Raw genomic sequence first — 17,372 nt, forward strand, 5'->3', positions numbered from 1 at the left:
AATGAGTAAGCGCTACAGATAGTGGGACAAAAAACAAAGAGCAGACTAAAGCAAGATGGCAGTCTATAGCACGATTACAACGAGTATAGGAGTATGCAACAAATGAGCGTTCTATCGCACACCGGCTTAGGTTGTTATAGGAACATGCACCTGTATGCCTATCAGTACTACCGGAGGTTGCGGATAGTTGTATGCGCAACCAAGTTGCTTAGTAGGATTCGCTGCGGTAGAAAAACAGGGCGGGAGTAGCAGAGCGGACATTCGCCTGCAGTGCAGCGGGCTTGCGACGTTTGACTAAGGAGCGTAAGCAACTACGGTAATGGGGTAAAATGAACAAGCGGTAAAGATACGGCAAAGCAGACCGTATGCAGGCTCACAAAACGCATAGCACATGGAAAAATGTTGTTTCATCATAGATTACTATTTAATTAACAGCAAAATCAATTTTAGTACAATGCGTCAATATATTTAATACCCCAATTGCCACACACGCTGATTTTAGTTGCAAATATTGATCTTCGAAGGTATCTGTTATAAAGACTTATTTTCAAACTAATAACTGAATTGATATCTCCAAACATCAATGAGCGCTTTTTTCTTTCTAAAGATTTAATCTACGATCTCAGTACTATATATATATATATATATATATATATATATATATAGTCAAGGTCAGTGCTTTGGAAAAATGTTTTCTTTTCTGAGTATAAAGGTTCCAGCCCTTTCTCTAATCAACACAAATTTCTTCCTTGTTTTTTTTTCTAAACGCTTAATTTGTTATGTTTTTCGCTTTATAAATGCATAAATCGTATAAAATATTACTTATAGACATAATGCCATATAAAATTAGATTATCATTGTTTTGTATGCTCAGGTTACTTTCAACCGTTACGCGAACTTCCGTTTAGTACATGTGAACAAGCGCCCAGTATTAGCAATTCTAAAATGAAAATTATTTGTTTAGAAACTGATTTCGTTGTTTCTGCATTGATTTGTATTATTTTCAGTATACATTTTTTTTCCTATTTGCTTATTACAGAGCGACCACAAAAGATGAAGGCTATGATCTGACGACTTTCACCAGTTCTATAATTTGATTTAAAAGTGCAATCTTAAAAAACATGCACATATTTAGACTAGATGAATCCGCGGGCTTCACTCTTCGCGGGTCTTCTTTATTTAATAAAACTCATCAGTATCAGGTTCAGTCGATACAGACGACGCTTATACTAGGGGACCAGTGACCTTGTAGGATGCCGTAACGAACCGCGTGAAGAATGTGCGGCTAGAAGGCCGAGCGCGCAAACCTTGCTGCTTCTATAGAAATGGAGTATAAAAAGACACCAAAATTAAAAGCTTCGAATTGAATTAATTTATCTCCCGTGCCGGATCATTGATACGGAAGAACGTGTCACCTTAAGCTGGATCGTTGACGTCACAGTCCGCCTAACATTAACTACATATATACATCAATCAGAAAGAGTCTCATTGAAGTGTTTGCACAGGAACGCCGAGTTCGTCGGTTAAGCGCCAACCCATGACTGCGTTTGCGGCGCTGTGTTCAGCAACCTGGCTGTTTTACGCACGTTAAATTGCAAAGCATTCGAATGTCGGATTTCTTTATTCTACCAATCCTTTAAAGTGAGTGGTCGGTACTTACGGGAGGTACATCTCTCGTTTGAGTCCAGAAAAGTTTTGAAAATTGGAGCACATTGTGGCATGTTTACTTAAAAGGAAATAACAGGGGTTTAGACTCGTATAAGGCCGTTCGTAAGTACAAAGCCAAATTATCAACACTATTCTAACAAAGTAAACTTGGTCTACTGTCGAAATGTTCTTGTAATATTGATCTGAATACGATGAAACACTATAGTTTGCCTATTTCAATTAATCCAATCCCTGGCTCCCGTACCGATGTATTTTATCTATTTTAGTAAGCTTTACAAAAATCAACATTTTATACCCAGATCGCTTAGATTATAAAGGTCGCACAAAAACGCCTGTTTGTAGTTGCCTTGTAGGGTTTTATACAGAAAGCCTTAAAAATTCCTGATGCTTGTCGAACAAATCGTCAAAAAAGAACAATTTCCTACATCAATGGGAGAAAAAAATAGTCCCAAGGAAATGTATTCGACCATTCGGCACAATCTCACAAGCAGCTTACCCTAGAATGAACGTCTAATGGCCATTAAAGAATCAGGTGTAAACGTCTTGCCGAACCCGTTGGGGTGTACTAGCAAACACGACCATATTTTCTTTCGACCAAAATTTCAATATGCTAGATTAAGCAAAATAGGGTTACAGAACTGTCTTAAGAATTAAACGTCCAATCTATTTCCCAAAATCAGAGTATGCTTAAGGCACTTGATGTTTTTGTATTAATCAGAAAAACGAGCTTTGTCCTGTTCCCGTCAAGTCCCAAATGTATCAAGATCGGAGATCAGTTGAATGCCCTCTGGAATCAACATGGAAGATTCTTTCATATGTCCGACTTTTAAGATAAATATATCTCAACGCGAAACTTTTCCGATAATATACTTTCGAGTTTACGAATGCAATTATATTATCTACAAACAAGTGTATCAGGAGGTCAGGGATAGCGGCACTGTGCTCAACACGTTTAAACGACGATGTCGACCTTAACACCTATCCATTAGTACTGCATAGTCTACAAGAGAAGTTACTCAACCTATTGTCTAACAATACTAACGGAGTGGTTTAAGTTAATTCTACGATGAACTATTCAAAAGTTGACATTTCCTATAGTTAGAATCTGCTGTTACCTGCGAAGCTGTAGATTGCTTGTAGTCAGTGAAATGCTATCGGTCACTAAATTGAATTCTGGCATAAACCTTACTGCAAGTAGGCCCGTAAAAAAATCAAGCTAAGCTAGCGAGAGAAGCCATTTACCGGTGTTAGCAATACCTTATCGTCTTGGCTAACTAAGGGTTTGGTGATAATTTAACGATGTAAACTCTTTAGATTTTCCAGCAAGGTTTCCAATAAAGCCAGTTTCCAATAAAATTTCGCGAAATTTTATTGGATACTGGCTCTAATAAAGCGCTCGGATGTATCAATCAAACTCTGACGTTTCACTAGTTAAGCAAATGCTACAGTTTTTTTCCATTTGGGGGCAAGTTATATATTGTTCATGAAAATCATTTCTACTGTGAGTTTTTTCAAAGCATTTTGACCGATAATTACAATTTGCTGCTAGTCTTAAAAGCAAGGGACAATTTAGCTATGTCAGGCCGGGGGGCCGCCCCAGTAGCATCATTACGAAATTCAGGCGGGGCGGGGGCGGGGGAGGGGGATGCCCCAATAGCATCATTACGAAATTCAAGCTATTGTTATGTTTCAAGTAATATATGATGACAAAAGTACTACGTGGTATAATGTAAGGGCGATGAGATAACTTGGTTTTGTTCCTTTTTTTACGAGCATTTGAGCACAAAATGTAAAAATGCTAATTCATCGTATAATCGAAAGATACATTTTTAATTGGTAAAGTTAGAATACGTTGTCAGATTGATCCGTCCAAAGTGAACTTTATTGTAACAACGGAATCATTACGTTTATGATTATTATTTAATTACTGCTTTGGTTATTTTCAATATTAACATTTAACACCACTAACGTTAGTAATATATCTGGGTTTTATTTCTGAATAAACACTATACAGGTGAGGGTCGTCCTTGCGTTTTGCCCCGTGTCCATTTGAGTCAACAGCCCAGCGATAAGTTCTTGTTCAAAACTGCATACAGTTACAAGCAGGACATCATATCTTCTAAAAACAACCTTTATCTTAGTTAACACTATTAAAATATATCAATTATTTTCTCCGAATTCAGATGCGCAGAGCGTGCCATTGCTTCTGCTAATTACTCTCATCTCAAGATACGCTTCGTATAGTGCCGCGAACCCCTTATTTAGACTTGAAATTAAAATCAGCTTGGGCGTAGAGTCTAAAATTGAAATGAAAATATAAACTCTGAAAGACGTCATATGGCTATCAATTGCGAAGGTCCTAGTTGATGCGTATAGGTCCAACAAGTTAAAGAACGCGACATTACTATTTAAGCCAAGGCCCTCGTTTTTGTCCAGGCACACGGCGTTCGAGGCTTTAGCACTGAATTGGCCCTTGTCGACGAATCACGTAACAATCCCTTTCTTCTTATGCAGTACATACGCTTGTAATTAATAAACTATCTGATCAGGTGGAAAAGGCTTCGTTTAAATGAGAGGAAAGCTAATATTCAGACTGGCAAAGACAGTTTCAGTAAGAGGAAAAACAACCCAAAGTCACAGTCAACATAAGGTACTACTCAATATCTAAAACGAAATTGATTCGTACGAGTGTTATAGGCCATATCATGTTTTACGGTATGCGTACGCTGGCTTATTATATCGCTGAGGTGTTTGACTCATTTCAAATTGTAAAATCTTAGATTTATTTTGGAGGTGACTGCCGATTTTCTACGTGCCGTAAACCTTTGCTCAGTGCTTAAGTGGCTCTTGTCTAGTTTGTATGTTCGGCACAGTTAATTGTATATATTTAGGTGGCGTGGTATATTATGTGAACGGGGTGTAATCAAGTGTTATTACTGCAACTAGCTGAGTAATTAAAAATGTTCTATCATTTATTCCGTTTGGCCGTTCATTCTTCGCTTTACAACATTTTATATGTATGTGAATCGCATAAAGTGTTCCGGCCGTTGAGTTCTCTGTTTCTTCGCCGATTGAGCGGGTTCGACACAGATTGTCGACGTCACGAAGGCGCCAGGTAGGCGCAAATGTCGTCAATATATAACCTAATTTGAAATTAAGGCCGTGGGTATAGACTAGTTGCATCAAGGGTATACAGAGGTTGTTGTTGCGGTTATCGAGCCTTTAAAATAATCTAAATCACTCGACGACACGCACTAGCGGTTCGCACTCGTTTATTTGATTGGGTGTACATTGCCCGATAAAAACACAATCTTTTGCTGAGCGCATTACCGTCCTGTTTTTACACGCTTGTCGTACATCATCGATTCATCTACGTATCTATGTTCCGATCTTTGTTTATAACAGATTGCATTTTCTCTACCTTAACCTCATCCTTACCTTATATACCTTATATTAGTGTACCTTATATACTTCAGACTTGGACAGTAATCGCTAACTTCGTATTGATACAGACTCATGCATCCTCAGAAACATTTGCCTTCCGCTACTGAACACCGCGTATATCAGAGCTGCTGCTATTGCTTCCGAGAGGTGCGCCACTGTAGATCTGATCTGAGAAGAAGCTGTGCGTTGAAAGCTGTCGATCAAGAAACGAGGTGGCGTTACCTATTACCTTTCTATTTTGTGAATTACCATTTTACTTTTTCCCTGTACGGGAATAGTGAAATCTGTAATCTATTTTAATTCAGGCAACAGTTTACATAGACCGTAGACAACATCACGACCTTAGCCGAAATCAACTTGGCAGCTCCTTCCGTATACTTTTCGGTGCTTTTAGACGTTATTCGAAGCAACAGCAACTTATTCGTATCTAATTATTTCCTATGTTGATTTAATTATAGTTTTGGTATATTATAACTATCAGTCGTATCACTAAATAGGCTAAAATAACCGTCGATGTTCTATCATTGGTCACGGCGTTTACTACACGCTATCTCAGCACAATTCATGTTAGTATCTCCTTTTATTTATACCATATATTCAAGATCATATGTATAACTAGCAGTACTGTCGTCTTCTTGTATTTTGCTTCATTTTATTACATTTTAGTACATCTTCAAAAAAAAAGTTGCGGCCAGAATGCAATTGTGCCCACTTAATTTATAACCTAGTTTATTCACCGCGAGTTATTGCCCTTCTGCACATTTGCATCCGACCCCTCGTCAGTGGACCTTCAACACATTAGAAACTCTTTTCCTGGCACCGATCTTGGCTATGTCTAGTGATTTTGTCAGGAGACAGGCTTTCATTAACGGCTCATTCAACGTTCCTCCATTTTCGATAGAACCCATACAAGTGGATCCTTTGGCTGCCCGTAACGGTAATCGTGTGCTTAATGCGTCAAGGAAAAGGACCTATCGAGATCAGGATACGTTAAGAATAAACTGCAAGGAAAAATTAAAAGTTAATTACATTGTGACCTGCACAAAGCGGAAACAAGAATGGTACGAATTCGACTAACGACCCACTTTGAAACGCATTTGCCGCTTATCAATAGACAACTAACATGCGGTGGGAAATAACGTGCCGTCGTATTACGTAGGCCGCACCCCCTATTCTGCGAAAAGGCCCACCCAAAAACTTGTCTTATTAGCAAATGCACAGCAGAACGGACCGCTGTAAAACGCAGCATCGTGAGAACTGTTGAGCACGTAGCGACTCAGGCGGTATTCATTTGTGCTGTGAAGATACAGTCTATTTGGCAGCATCGTGATGATATTAACATTGATAAGAAGATGATAACAATAACAATAATGACGAAAGTCTGAATAGAATAACAAAACTAAGTGGCACTAAGAACAAGTGTTTTATGAAGGCAAATCACCAACGTGTCCGTGAATCTATGAGTACATTGAATGTCGTGAGGTAACAAACACAACGACTTGTCCTTACTTTTTTTTATCCGATCCGTACTAGAATAGATCTAGTTTTTTGCTTTGACATCAGATCTGACACGATGTAACACTACATAGGATCAACGTATTCGGCTTGTTCTGTATGCGTAACAGCACCGCTCAATTGACTGTTGGTTCTAGCACGATGATTCTTGCGTAGTTTTACATAATACCAGTAGCTAAATATATGAGCCCATTGGCTTATATAGTTGACTATTGCTAGCTAGAAGATCGATCAGCGCTCGATCTCCAACTTAGAAGTGGTCACGGCCATATAATAGCGGCATTCAAGATGACATTGAACTTACTTAGGTCGCCACTGGTAAAAACATATCGTTACTTGCAAAACAAATGGCGCCTATATTAATCTACATGCATTCTATATAAAATAGTTAATTCTAAGCAATATAACGTGTATATATACGTGTGTGTGTGTGTTAGCGCTATGAAACTAAAATAAATATCACCGTATGAGGCGGCCTCTCGATCATCTCACAAGAGCGATATCGGTATTAGGGCTCACACAGGTCGTGATTGATCACCATGTTCATCTTCACTGAAACGGGCGTCATGCGTAGTAAACGAAGTGATGCTAGTAACTTGTGGGTGATCTTCGACTTCGAGTCCGCTGGCCGGTTCCTGCGCTATAGTATCATTTCCTAACACAGGGAATTGATATGCTGCGCCCCGAAGCTTCATAAGCCCCCAGCTGCCGCTTCGTAATAGACGTGGCTTAGTGATGGCGACTCTTTTCGAACTTAACAGCAAAACAGAACATAACGAAAAGACCACCTTCATTGTTATAAAAGGACCCACAATAGGAACAACATATCTGTCCAAGGATTTCTAACATTCGTTCGATGCTTAACGTTCTATATATGTTTATACACGTGTGTTATAGATGCGTACAGATATGAAGGTCGGTGACAGGACAACTCTCAGTGTCATATTCATCGGAACGATAGTGTCATGGTAATAAACATCAAATCTATAACGATACGTAATAGTTATCATTATAATTAATTATCCAAAAACTATATATAATGCATATATAAATAACAGTGTGCACAAGCTCTGGATGGACTTTAAGGACGGCTTTTTGATTCTGTCTGCATTTGTTATTATCACTGTTGTTGTATTTAGTATTTTGTTATTAGCCGAGTGCACAAATGCCATTGCGTGGGTAGTGTAAGAACGTATCTGAAACACAAATTCCATAACTAAACTGGAGACGGCGTCGCCTTTTTGGCAACGAAATTAGAGCGGACGGGCATGTTGTAGCCCATCATTTGCCGGTTATCTCCCGGCAAACGGAAGAAAACCTCATAATATGAATCGTAACGTGTGTCAGCAAAGCACTGATCACTCAGGTAGATATCTGCCCATTTGCCCCACATTTCCTTTTTGGCCTAAACGTGGCCCACATTATCAAACGCAACCGTTTCTATTCCAAAATTGAATTCAGTGTACATATAATGTTATATATTCTTAGATGTCTAGATGACATATAATATCGCTGTATGTGCTTTGTACAATAATGGCGTGGTCGATGAAGAACCGGAGCGTATCTCATATCTTACAGATGTGTCAATCTTCGATAGCAAACAAAACAGACTCGGACCAGTCCTTTCACTGCTGTGATGAACACGTCACTTTTTTAATAACATCTAGTAATAATAATGATCGTGTATTTATATATCAACAATACGGAGCTCGCTTGTTTCTGTTTACTTATCAATAGGTTGCTATGTTCACGACATGAAGTTATCTTCATTATCATGAGATCATTTATAGCACTGTCTGACATTAATATAAAACGACCTCGTTGTTTCGAGGCTTACATAGCTTTTGCTCAACGCTCTCAAAGATCACACAAATAGATTTTCTCGTACGTCGTCCTAGCGTCGTTTCAGCCCATGGTCAAGTATCGCTTCATGCTACATATTCATCTCATGAATGTGCCACGGTGCGATCATAAACTGCGGTGTGCTTCCTGATATCTTCAACTCAACCATCAGACTTCGGCGGCGTAACCCAGCCGTATTTGTTGTGGGTTTTTACGAGCGATTTAAACGACATTTCAGCCAGTTTTCGAGAGAACTGTTTTGACGCTTTCGGTTGAACGTTGATGCGGGCCTGGCCTTTGGACAACGCCGCCGTGACCTGAACAATAATAGCCTCAACAGTGTATGCTGATGCCCATCCTGCCGGCGTCAACAGTTCGAGACAGATGGCGCCACCCTCCATAACGAAGCCCTTCTCTATGTGCGGTGATAGCACTCGGACGAAAGGTGGTAGAAAGGGGAAGTTGTCGGGAAATTCGAAGCACATTTCGACGCACGGAACACCCAGTTCGAGCATATCGCGCGCCAAGGCGCTTTCAGGGTCCACTTGATGTAACCGAACATACCACTCGAAAAGATTGCTGTCCATTAGCTCGACTGTAAAGGCCTAAGCAGAAGGAAAGTGGAAACGAGCAATCGAAAAATATTAGATTGAGGGGTAGAAAGATCATCTCAACTCCCATTACGGACAACGACGACCGTCACCTCATGCGGCCATCATACGTCTGTTTGCATATTCAACGCGTCGTCCAAACGAAAACCATATAATATTGTAGGACGATGCACGTCCTACAAGAAAAAAACGATACTGAAAAAACACCGACCGGTTAAGCTATCGCACCTATAGATTAATGCTCTCAAGGGGACATTGTCGCTTACCGGATACTTCTGAGAACCAACGATCTTCTGTATGTCCCGGAGCTCCTTCATGAGCCTTTTCGTTCGAACTTCTTCATTCCGTTTGATCGTCTCCTGGAAGGCGCGCCGCGTCTTGGCAGTAGACGTCGGCTGCACTTTGCTGCGGGCTGCCAGCGAAAGAAGCCCGCCGCTTCCGCTTATTGTTCCTTCGTCAGTCTGCTGAGCCCCGATAGAAATTCCGTCTGGATCTGATTGGGCATCTTCAGTTTCGTCGTGGGATGCTATTTCGTCGCCGATATCTGGGTGGCGTTTAGGTTGATTTGCGGAAATCGTACGAGCCGTGTCGTGCTTTGGTGTGGCCGGTCGCTGTTCCGGTTTTGTTGTTTGTCGTAGCTGAAAATCTTTTTGAGAGAGACCTTCGCGCTCCTGTTCAATGCCTTTTCCCTTGTTTTGTTCGTCGTATTCTTCATCGAGTGTGGGCTCCGTGTCAGATTCGCCTTTTGCCTAAAAAGCGTAATCAGCAGATATTCGAAATTTAAATTATGAAAGCTCATACTTCCTTAGGGATAAAATTTACAAGCAAGTCGTATGCATGACATTATTATTAATTATTTGCTGAAGCTTAGTATAATATTGTTTACCCACTACCATACTTTAAATAATTCGAGTTATAAGACATCGACCCAGTAACTATCAAACTTGTGAATATTGTACGGAATCAATAGAGGACACCACAACTAAAACCTAAGGCTATAAATGCATTATTTAGTTTGCAGTTGTCCTTCCTAAATTTCCTTAACGTATTCGATCATAGGTCACCCCTTTGAGAGAGAGAGAGAGAGAGAGAGAGAGTTCAGGTAGCTATCCGGAAATATTCGAAAAAACCACCGCTAGGGTTTTTTACCCGTATTCGTTTGACCGCGAGTCAAGGCAACTCATTAAGCGGATGCTTCATATTCATTGATTCTTACCTGATCGTTATGCTCTGTTTGAACGTCCCTTCGAGGCGTAGTCGCTATAGGAGCTGGGACTGGAAATCAAGATTAACATTATTTTAGGTGTATCTCTTCAGGACTTCTATTAAACTAAGATTCCTAGAAAACAAAACAAAAGCTAGACTTCATCGTGACAGGCTCGATAGTTTTTGACGGGACAGCGTTCATCAGCAGCTCATTACGATCACTTCGTACTAACGAGAGATGGCAATGGAAATTTGGAAGAATCTATTGCAGGTGCATTTAAAAATGTTATAGAAAAATCACACAAAAAACAAGCCGTACGAGTGATCATATGGATTTCTTACTACAAACAAGATAATAAAAATAATCGTATTTGGCTGTCTCAGACGCTATATCAGAGATCCCCGCAACTGCATCTACAGTGTCACAAACACTGAGAGACAAACGTATATATGATAGAGGCTGATAAAATTAATGAGCAAACTATTATTAAATATCTATCTATTTATTATAAACGTTTTGTGCTGAAATATAATAATAATAATAATAATAATAATAATAATAATAATAATAATAAAATGTGCGCTTTACACTTTTTTGATATTACCAAATGAAATTTCTGCAAAACTTAACTTTTGCTAAAATAAAAAGGTAGAACATTTCAAAGTGCCCCTGTCGTACATAACCAAGAAGAGTAATGCAATTATGGATATCGATGACTCTACTTAGCATCTTGTGGTATGAGCAACGTACCCAAATGACGGGAGTTGTGGAACCTACTCCGTCGTCTCGAAGTATGAAAGAGCTTGTGGACATTTTTAACTTGAAGAAGACGTTGCAGAAGCCGTCGTCGACTACTATGAGGCGAATTCTGCTTAGCGGCACGGATTTGAGCCCCACGAGCGATCTCATCATCGCCTGCCGGAAGAATGGCTGCTGACGCTCCGCCGATCTACACCAAACATGACAAATAGAACAGACAATCAATGGACTATATAAAAAGTAAATAATCCAGAACCTTGGTAGTCATTGAACAATAATGGTAACGGTTGTACTGTTTCTGTGTTTGGTGTAAAGTCATGGATTTGAAGAAACGCTTCGAGGTCAGTATTGATAATTTCAGTTTTTCCTATATTTTCGTATGTTATCAGTTGTATAAGGGCGTTTGTTGTACTTGAAATGTCAGAACCTAGATGCTATCGGGAATTTTTTGGTATTTGCGTATACTTCATTGTTTTTATTAACGTAATGGTTAAAAGAGGACAGGACCACAGATAACTGTTAGACAGAAACTGGACAACTGCAAAATAATGAAACTTACGTATACGGTCTTCGGAAACTTTTTTTCTGTTGGGACTAACCACTCCCCAAACGAATACTCCAAGAACCAATAGCACTAAATCAGCACAATTAAATAGACTGAGTAAAACGAAAATAACGAATCGAATTATGTAACGAAACAGACGCAACGACGTAAACGATTTCCTTGACCAATGCAATAACTTACGTGGAAACTGTCGCAATGACACATAAAAACAACACTCACGAGGATGGTTTTATAGGCTAAGTTATGGCAGCTGCATTAAACTCTCCCTTAGACAGAGTAGCTTTAAAAGGGAAAATAACAGAGTTGTCTGAGCTAACGCCCCACGCATATGTCTAATTTGGGAAAACTAACTGAAGCAATAACTGGGCTTTGGCGTACATTGGACAAATGAAGTTAGGCTGATGTGTGGATTAAGTTAGCGCACGAATATCTGGACCAACTAGTAACACTTAACAAATACTTATCCCACTATTATCTATTAGACTTCTGCAAACTGCAAACGTCTTCCTTCAAAGATATAATTTCTATGTTTTTTTTATTATTTAATTTAAGTTTGCGTGGCCTACTTGCACAATTGAACTGAGCAGTAAAACAGCAGTAAAACAACTTCTTCGGCAGCTAACTTCGAAGACTGGCTAAAATTGGCTTTTTTTTGGAGCCGATATTATTAAATGAGTAGCATTGGAAGTCTTCTACGTCATATACGATTATCGCGTCTTGCGTCATCCCGTATGCGTAGTACTTTTCTCTCTTCAAGCCTTATAATAGTATATTTTATTATTGGATAATTAAAAGATTGCTTCTTAATGTCTTTACCTTAAGGAGGACTTTTTAACGTGTCCGTGTTTATCATTCAGGTTTCTATCTTCAATCTACGTTGTAGACGGGAAATTATATAAAATCTGTAGGAAAATTTTTGAGAAAAGCATAAGTGTATGATCACGCCACGGTCTATTATATATCAAGGCATGGCTACGCGAATGTCCTTTGGGTGCAAAATGAGCTTTAAACCCAATTCTAAAATTAGGTCTTTTGGGGAAACAAAGATGCCATCATATTTGCTATAGTCTAAGTACAGACGAACATTTTCAAAGCAGGAGTTATTAGAAAATGAAGGACGTTCACATGTTTGGATACAAGTGTCTTTTTTTTTTTGTTTTTTTTTCGAACCATTTTATATAGATGTGTTTCGGTTCAATGTATGATTGTTGATCTCATGATTGCTAAAGGGAAATATGGTTACAGGCAGCGTCTCGTAATTGCACATTACAGCTGAACGTCACTCGCTTAATAAATGGTTAGCTTAACAAATCACTCTATGGTTGTCTTTTACCTCGAGATAATAAAGCATGACGAAGATTCGTTGAGAACAGAACTGAATGAGCTATACTCGATACCCCACCAGAAATTTCCTTTATGTCCAGGTGTGTACTTTATGTCACATGTCACTGTGCTCGTTGCGGTGTAGGATATGAAACTCTAAATAAATATCTCCTTTTTTTAACCAAACAGGATAGAGTTGTTTTAAGATGATGGAAAACTCCTATATACAATAGCGAATCTTAGAGTGTACTCTTGCTCGTACGGATATACGTTGCCCCGTTTCCGAGCGCCAAAAGATGATCAAGTCAGAGTCATCAGAAATAACCTTTTCATCAATATGCACTTAATATTCGGTCCTAAAATCAGTTGAAGCATAGAATTAGATAGTCGCTAGAGAGATCTAGTGACCACGACTTTACAAATGGGTTTTTCTCCATTTGTCAAGTTAAGTACAACCTTAAGTACATTGAATCGATTTCATTCCCGGCTCATTCTTAACTCGGGATTATGGCTGAAGTCAGTGTAATGTAAAGCGTCGTGTTTACTTGTGTGTCGGGATAGAAGCGTTTCTGGGCAACACCGATCCTTGCAGATATCTTGTTAGAATGGCTTATCTAGCTTACGTGTGCGCGGTGCACACACTGTTTGTGTTAGTAAGAAGCTGATCGAGTACCATAATATAGGAATATTTTTATAAAATAACGGCGGGGTTCACGTATTGCAGATTTATTCAAGATCTGTAAAAAAAAAACTAATACTAATCTGCAATGTTAGCACTGGTTTCCGTTAATACTGCTGTTCGGCTCTAGTCAATAACGTCCACAATAGGGTTTATAAGGCGTACAGTTCTATAAAACTAAAATAACGTACATAAAAATAGGTATACAATACGATCTACTGAGAGTGAACATTACTTCGCAAAAAGATCCAATTTAACCGTAATTTGGGATCTGATTAGAGTCTAATCTGCCTTCCCTCTAACTCTAGCTATATTGCCTTGTAATCGGAGTAGGGAAAAATCCGTATTATTTTTAATGGTAAAGAAAGCCATTATCTCTTGGGATTTTTATCGTTAGGGAAATTCGTCTACCAAACCGGCTAAAAATTTTATTATAAAAGCTTTATTTCGGCCTGAAGACCACATCTTCGACAATATATTGCTTTGGTTTACAAAAATTTTTCATTCACATACAAAGGTCTTGCAAAAAAAAAAACAGTACAGTCAGAGAAAATAACATTAAAGTATAAACAAACGTTTGTGGTATTATTTTTGTGTTCTATTGTAGTACCCATTTGACAAATCTTATATTATAAATATGTGATGTAAATAGGGTGGACTCTGCGAATAACCTATCTAAACACGAAAAAATTATATGGCGATATTTGTTTATAGAAGCTGCCGTAGTAGTCGATCTCTGCCCTTAATGACCCCACACTTACAAAATCGATGAAGAGCTACTACTGTCGATCTTTAGTCGATTAGGATGTTTATTATCGAATTTTCTGCTTTTACATATAACTTCATTACAAGCTTCTAATTTTACCGAAACTGCGGTATTGACGCGTAAATTTTAAGAAGCGCACCGACAACATAGACCGTTTACAGGCCTGACTCACAAGATGCGTATTCTAACATGTAAAATTTGAATTTTTTTTACCTTGAACAAATTTCGCGACATTTGAGAGATTTATCGTTCATATTTAAACATAATTTGATATTGCGCATCATGTTATAAAAAGGAACAACAGAAAATGCAACTCTACAAAGTCACAACGGACGATCCAAGCATATTGTCAACGTTTGTAGAAAACTAATAGAAGGTGATAATATCTCAAAGTAACTGTTTAAGTCTAGCGCCCTATCTATCGATCGACAGAGGGGCGGGGACTTAACATAATTTCAAGGAAATGTTAGGCCGCCATCACCGCGCGGTACGGCCACAGTGTAGACGTTAAGGAATTATGTACCTATATACCTAAGCCGACTGAAAATAATAAGGGAGCAAAGCTCTACCGACAGGGGCAAAAAGAAGCTAAGGCCAACTCCAACTTCCTACAATAGTAATAATAATGTTAATAAGAATCATGCTTTTTCCCCATAGGGTAATTTAAATATTATATGATTTCTGAAAGGATAAGATATTTAGCAATGTCTACAAATAAGCCAACTACGCTCGAATACAAAGCACGGTGGTATTCTCTGACACTGTTCAAACCGTTATCCTCTACCGTAATTAATATAATACCTAAATAAAGTTATGACACGATTAGCTGCTCACCGCTCCTATTCTTCAACATTTAGTATGTTTTACGAGATCTTTAATTAACACAATGGTTTACCTTGTGATGCGTTTTCAATTATATCGATCGACTGTTAGATTTATTTACAGCGGACATAGGCGAAACATTTGACCTGCATAATTTATCTAGATAGGAATTTTGGTAGACGAACAAAGCGTACAAATAATCCTGAGTTCTAGAAAACAGTGTTCATTATTTAATGCCAAACAACCTATGCCACGATCCGATTAGTTACAATTACCAGCATCTACATTGAGGCCTACTCCCCCTCCCCAATCATGTCCAGAGGAAAGGCTCCGTTGTGAAAAGCGATCGAGATATAAAATTTGGCTGCCTCCGTTCCCGACCTAACGCAAATGCTTTCCTACATTTCGTCTACGGACGTCAGGACGCACTGGTAGTAAATACCTGTTCGCTGCGAAGTGTGGCCGGATTGTATTTGGCTTCTGTTGAAGAAGTGAAACGTTCGAGCAGCTGACGCAGAATGAAGCTGCCCATGGCCGCCTAAAGATCGTCCTGTGGCCTCACAAACGAGGCCGAGATCCCCACGCACCCGGAAGCACTTTGCGCACGTTTTTTCTAGTGACACAGAACGTGACAGAGATAACTGCTATTTAGCTTCGTGAACGGTACGGGTCAGGAGCTGTAAACAAGACCAGAAAATATATGACGGGAAGTCGTAAAGGGAGGCTAACGGAGTTTGGTCCGTTCTCCTCACTTGCGGAAAAGGAGATCTTGACATGCACGCAAAACAAGCAGGACACAAGTGGCCCAAAGCATGCAAAAGATACAGGACCTGAAACATGCCGCCGAAGGCCTGTCAAACGCCGGAAGTCAATTAGCTGTAATAGGTCATGAAGGTGCTAGTAGAAAGGGGAAGTGGCCACGTATGTGAAATCTAAGATGGCTCCGCAGAATGAGCGGACACAGGGATGAAGTGGGCTGGGCTAACACGACTTTATGACCAGATATAACGAAACATATACGAATATCCTGCACCGCTGGACTAGCAATGGTCAGTTGCGGCTGTATCCAATCGCTGAAAATACTGTGAGCATGCGTGGAAACGCAGTCATCATATGTTGGGGACATCGTTTGCGAAGAATATGTACGGCGACGTCTTTTACGGCACGTACGGTATAGTGGAAAAAATACAAGTGGAAATTAGCAAATCAAATTGTTTATCAGAGCTTCCTTGTACGTCAACATTGCTGTAGGCTTTGACTACACAACGTTCCATCGTTGAAATGATTCTTCAGACCCGTTGAGGTATCTGAGAAACCAGAAGGCTATTATAGAATACTATATGAATAAGATATAACTCACAGTTAAGTATTTATACAAACAGGAGAAAGGGAGGGAGTGCGACGAGGATGAGAAAGTGATGTATGTCACCTGATGCTTTTACGTGGTGAAGCGACTGATTCGGTTCGCGGTATGGCACAAGAAAAAAAATCTTCGAGCAGTCGAACCTATTTGGCGCAGTTCTACTCGTATACACATAAACAATTTGTACTGCTGTAAACTCTATGTAAACCGAAACCATAAAATTTCGTGTATCTAGGAGCTATTACAAATGCATTCTGTGTTTCTTTTTTTTTTCAGTCGGAAATCGGCCATAGTTGCAGAAAACGTTCATCATGAACAACACACTGCATGAAGTGGCCAATGTAATTCTGACCCTCTGACTCCTAATTCAAGAAAATCCTGTGAAAAAAGGCTTGCTTTATGCATAGAGCTACAAAAATAATAAGCCATTCGAGGTTGATCAATTTATCCAGTCAGGTGTCAGTAGAAAATAAATGTTAAGAGGTTGGAAGGTGTTTACGGTCTATGAAAAGCGAAGGGCAACACAAAATGCAATGACCCAAGCAGTAGCTTCTGTCTTGCAGCCAAGCGACTTCTGGCGATCATTTGTTCGCCACACCGACCTCACCAGGCTGTTCCCCACTGGAACGCGCACCAATGTATCTCTTGGCCTTCGCAAGAAGTCTGCGTCACTCGTTCGTGGCCGCCACTAACACTTTAAAAAACACTAGCAGCATCTATCCCGTTGACAATTTCCTGCTTGGTTTGGTATTTACTAGTTATTTGGCTTCGAGTTACCACCGACTGGCTGTAGCCAGCAGCTTTCCTC

The 17,372-nt window shown here is 39.5% G+C and overlaps 1 protein-coding gene across 2 annotated transcripts; it reads right to left on the reverse strand.

Moving 5' to 3' along the window:
* Window positions 1–3,526: 3,526 nt before the first annotated feature.
* LOC111269765 (uncharacterized) lies at window positions 3,527–15,872 on the reverse strand. 2 transcript variants are annotated; one of them, XR_002685922.2, is made up of 6 exons: window positions 15,644–15,872; window positions 11,038–11,236; window positions 10,297–10,355; window positions 9,347–9,829; window positions 7,091–9,074; window positions 3,527–6,113 (listed from the first exon to the last, which is right to left on the reverse strand). XR_002685922.2 is itself a non-coding variant. In XM_022849587.2 (5 exons), exons 1-5 carry the CDS (start codon window positions 15,731–15,733, stop codon window positions 8,631–8,633), a joined length of 1,275 nt encoding a protein of 424 aa, XP_022705322.1. In that variant the 5' UTR covers window positions 15,734–15,872; the 3' UTR covers window positions 3,527–8,630. The 2 variants fall into 2 exon arrangements, 1 of the variants encoding a protein (XP_022705322.1); XM_022849587.2 differs by having other exon boundaries at window positions 3,527–9,074.
* Between the last annotated feature and the right edge of the window lie 1,500 nt (window positions 15,873–17,372).

The sequence above is a fragment of the Varroa jacobsoni genome, unplaced genomic scaffold (assembly GCF_002532875.2).
Source record: "Varroa jacobsoni isolate VJ856 unplaced genomic scaffold, vjacob_1.0 scaffold_151, whole genome shotgun sequence".
In the NCBI taxonomy this organism is placed as follows: domain Eukaryota; kingdom Metazoa; phylum Arthropoda; class Arachnida; order Mesostigmata; family Varroidae; genus Varroa; species Varroa jacobsoni.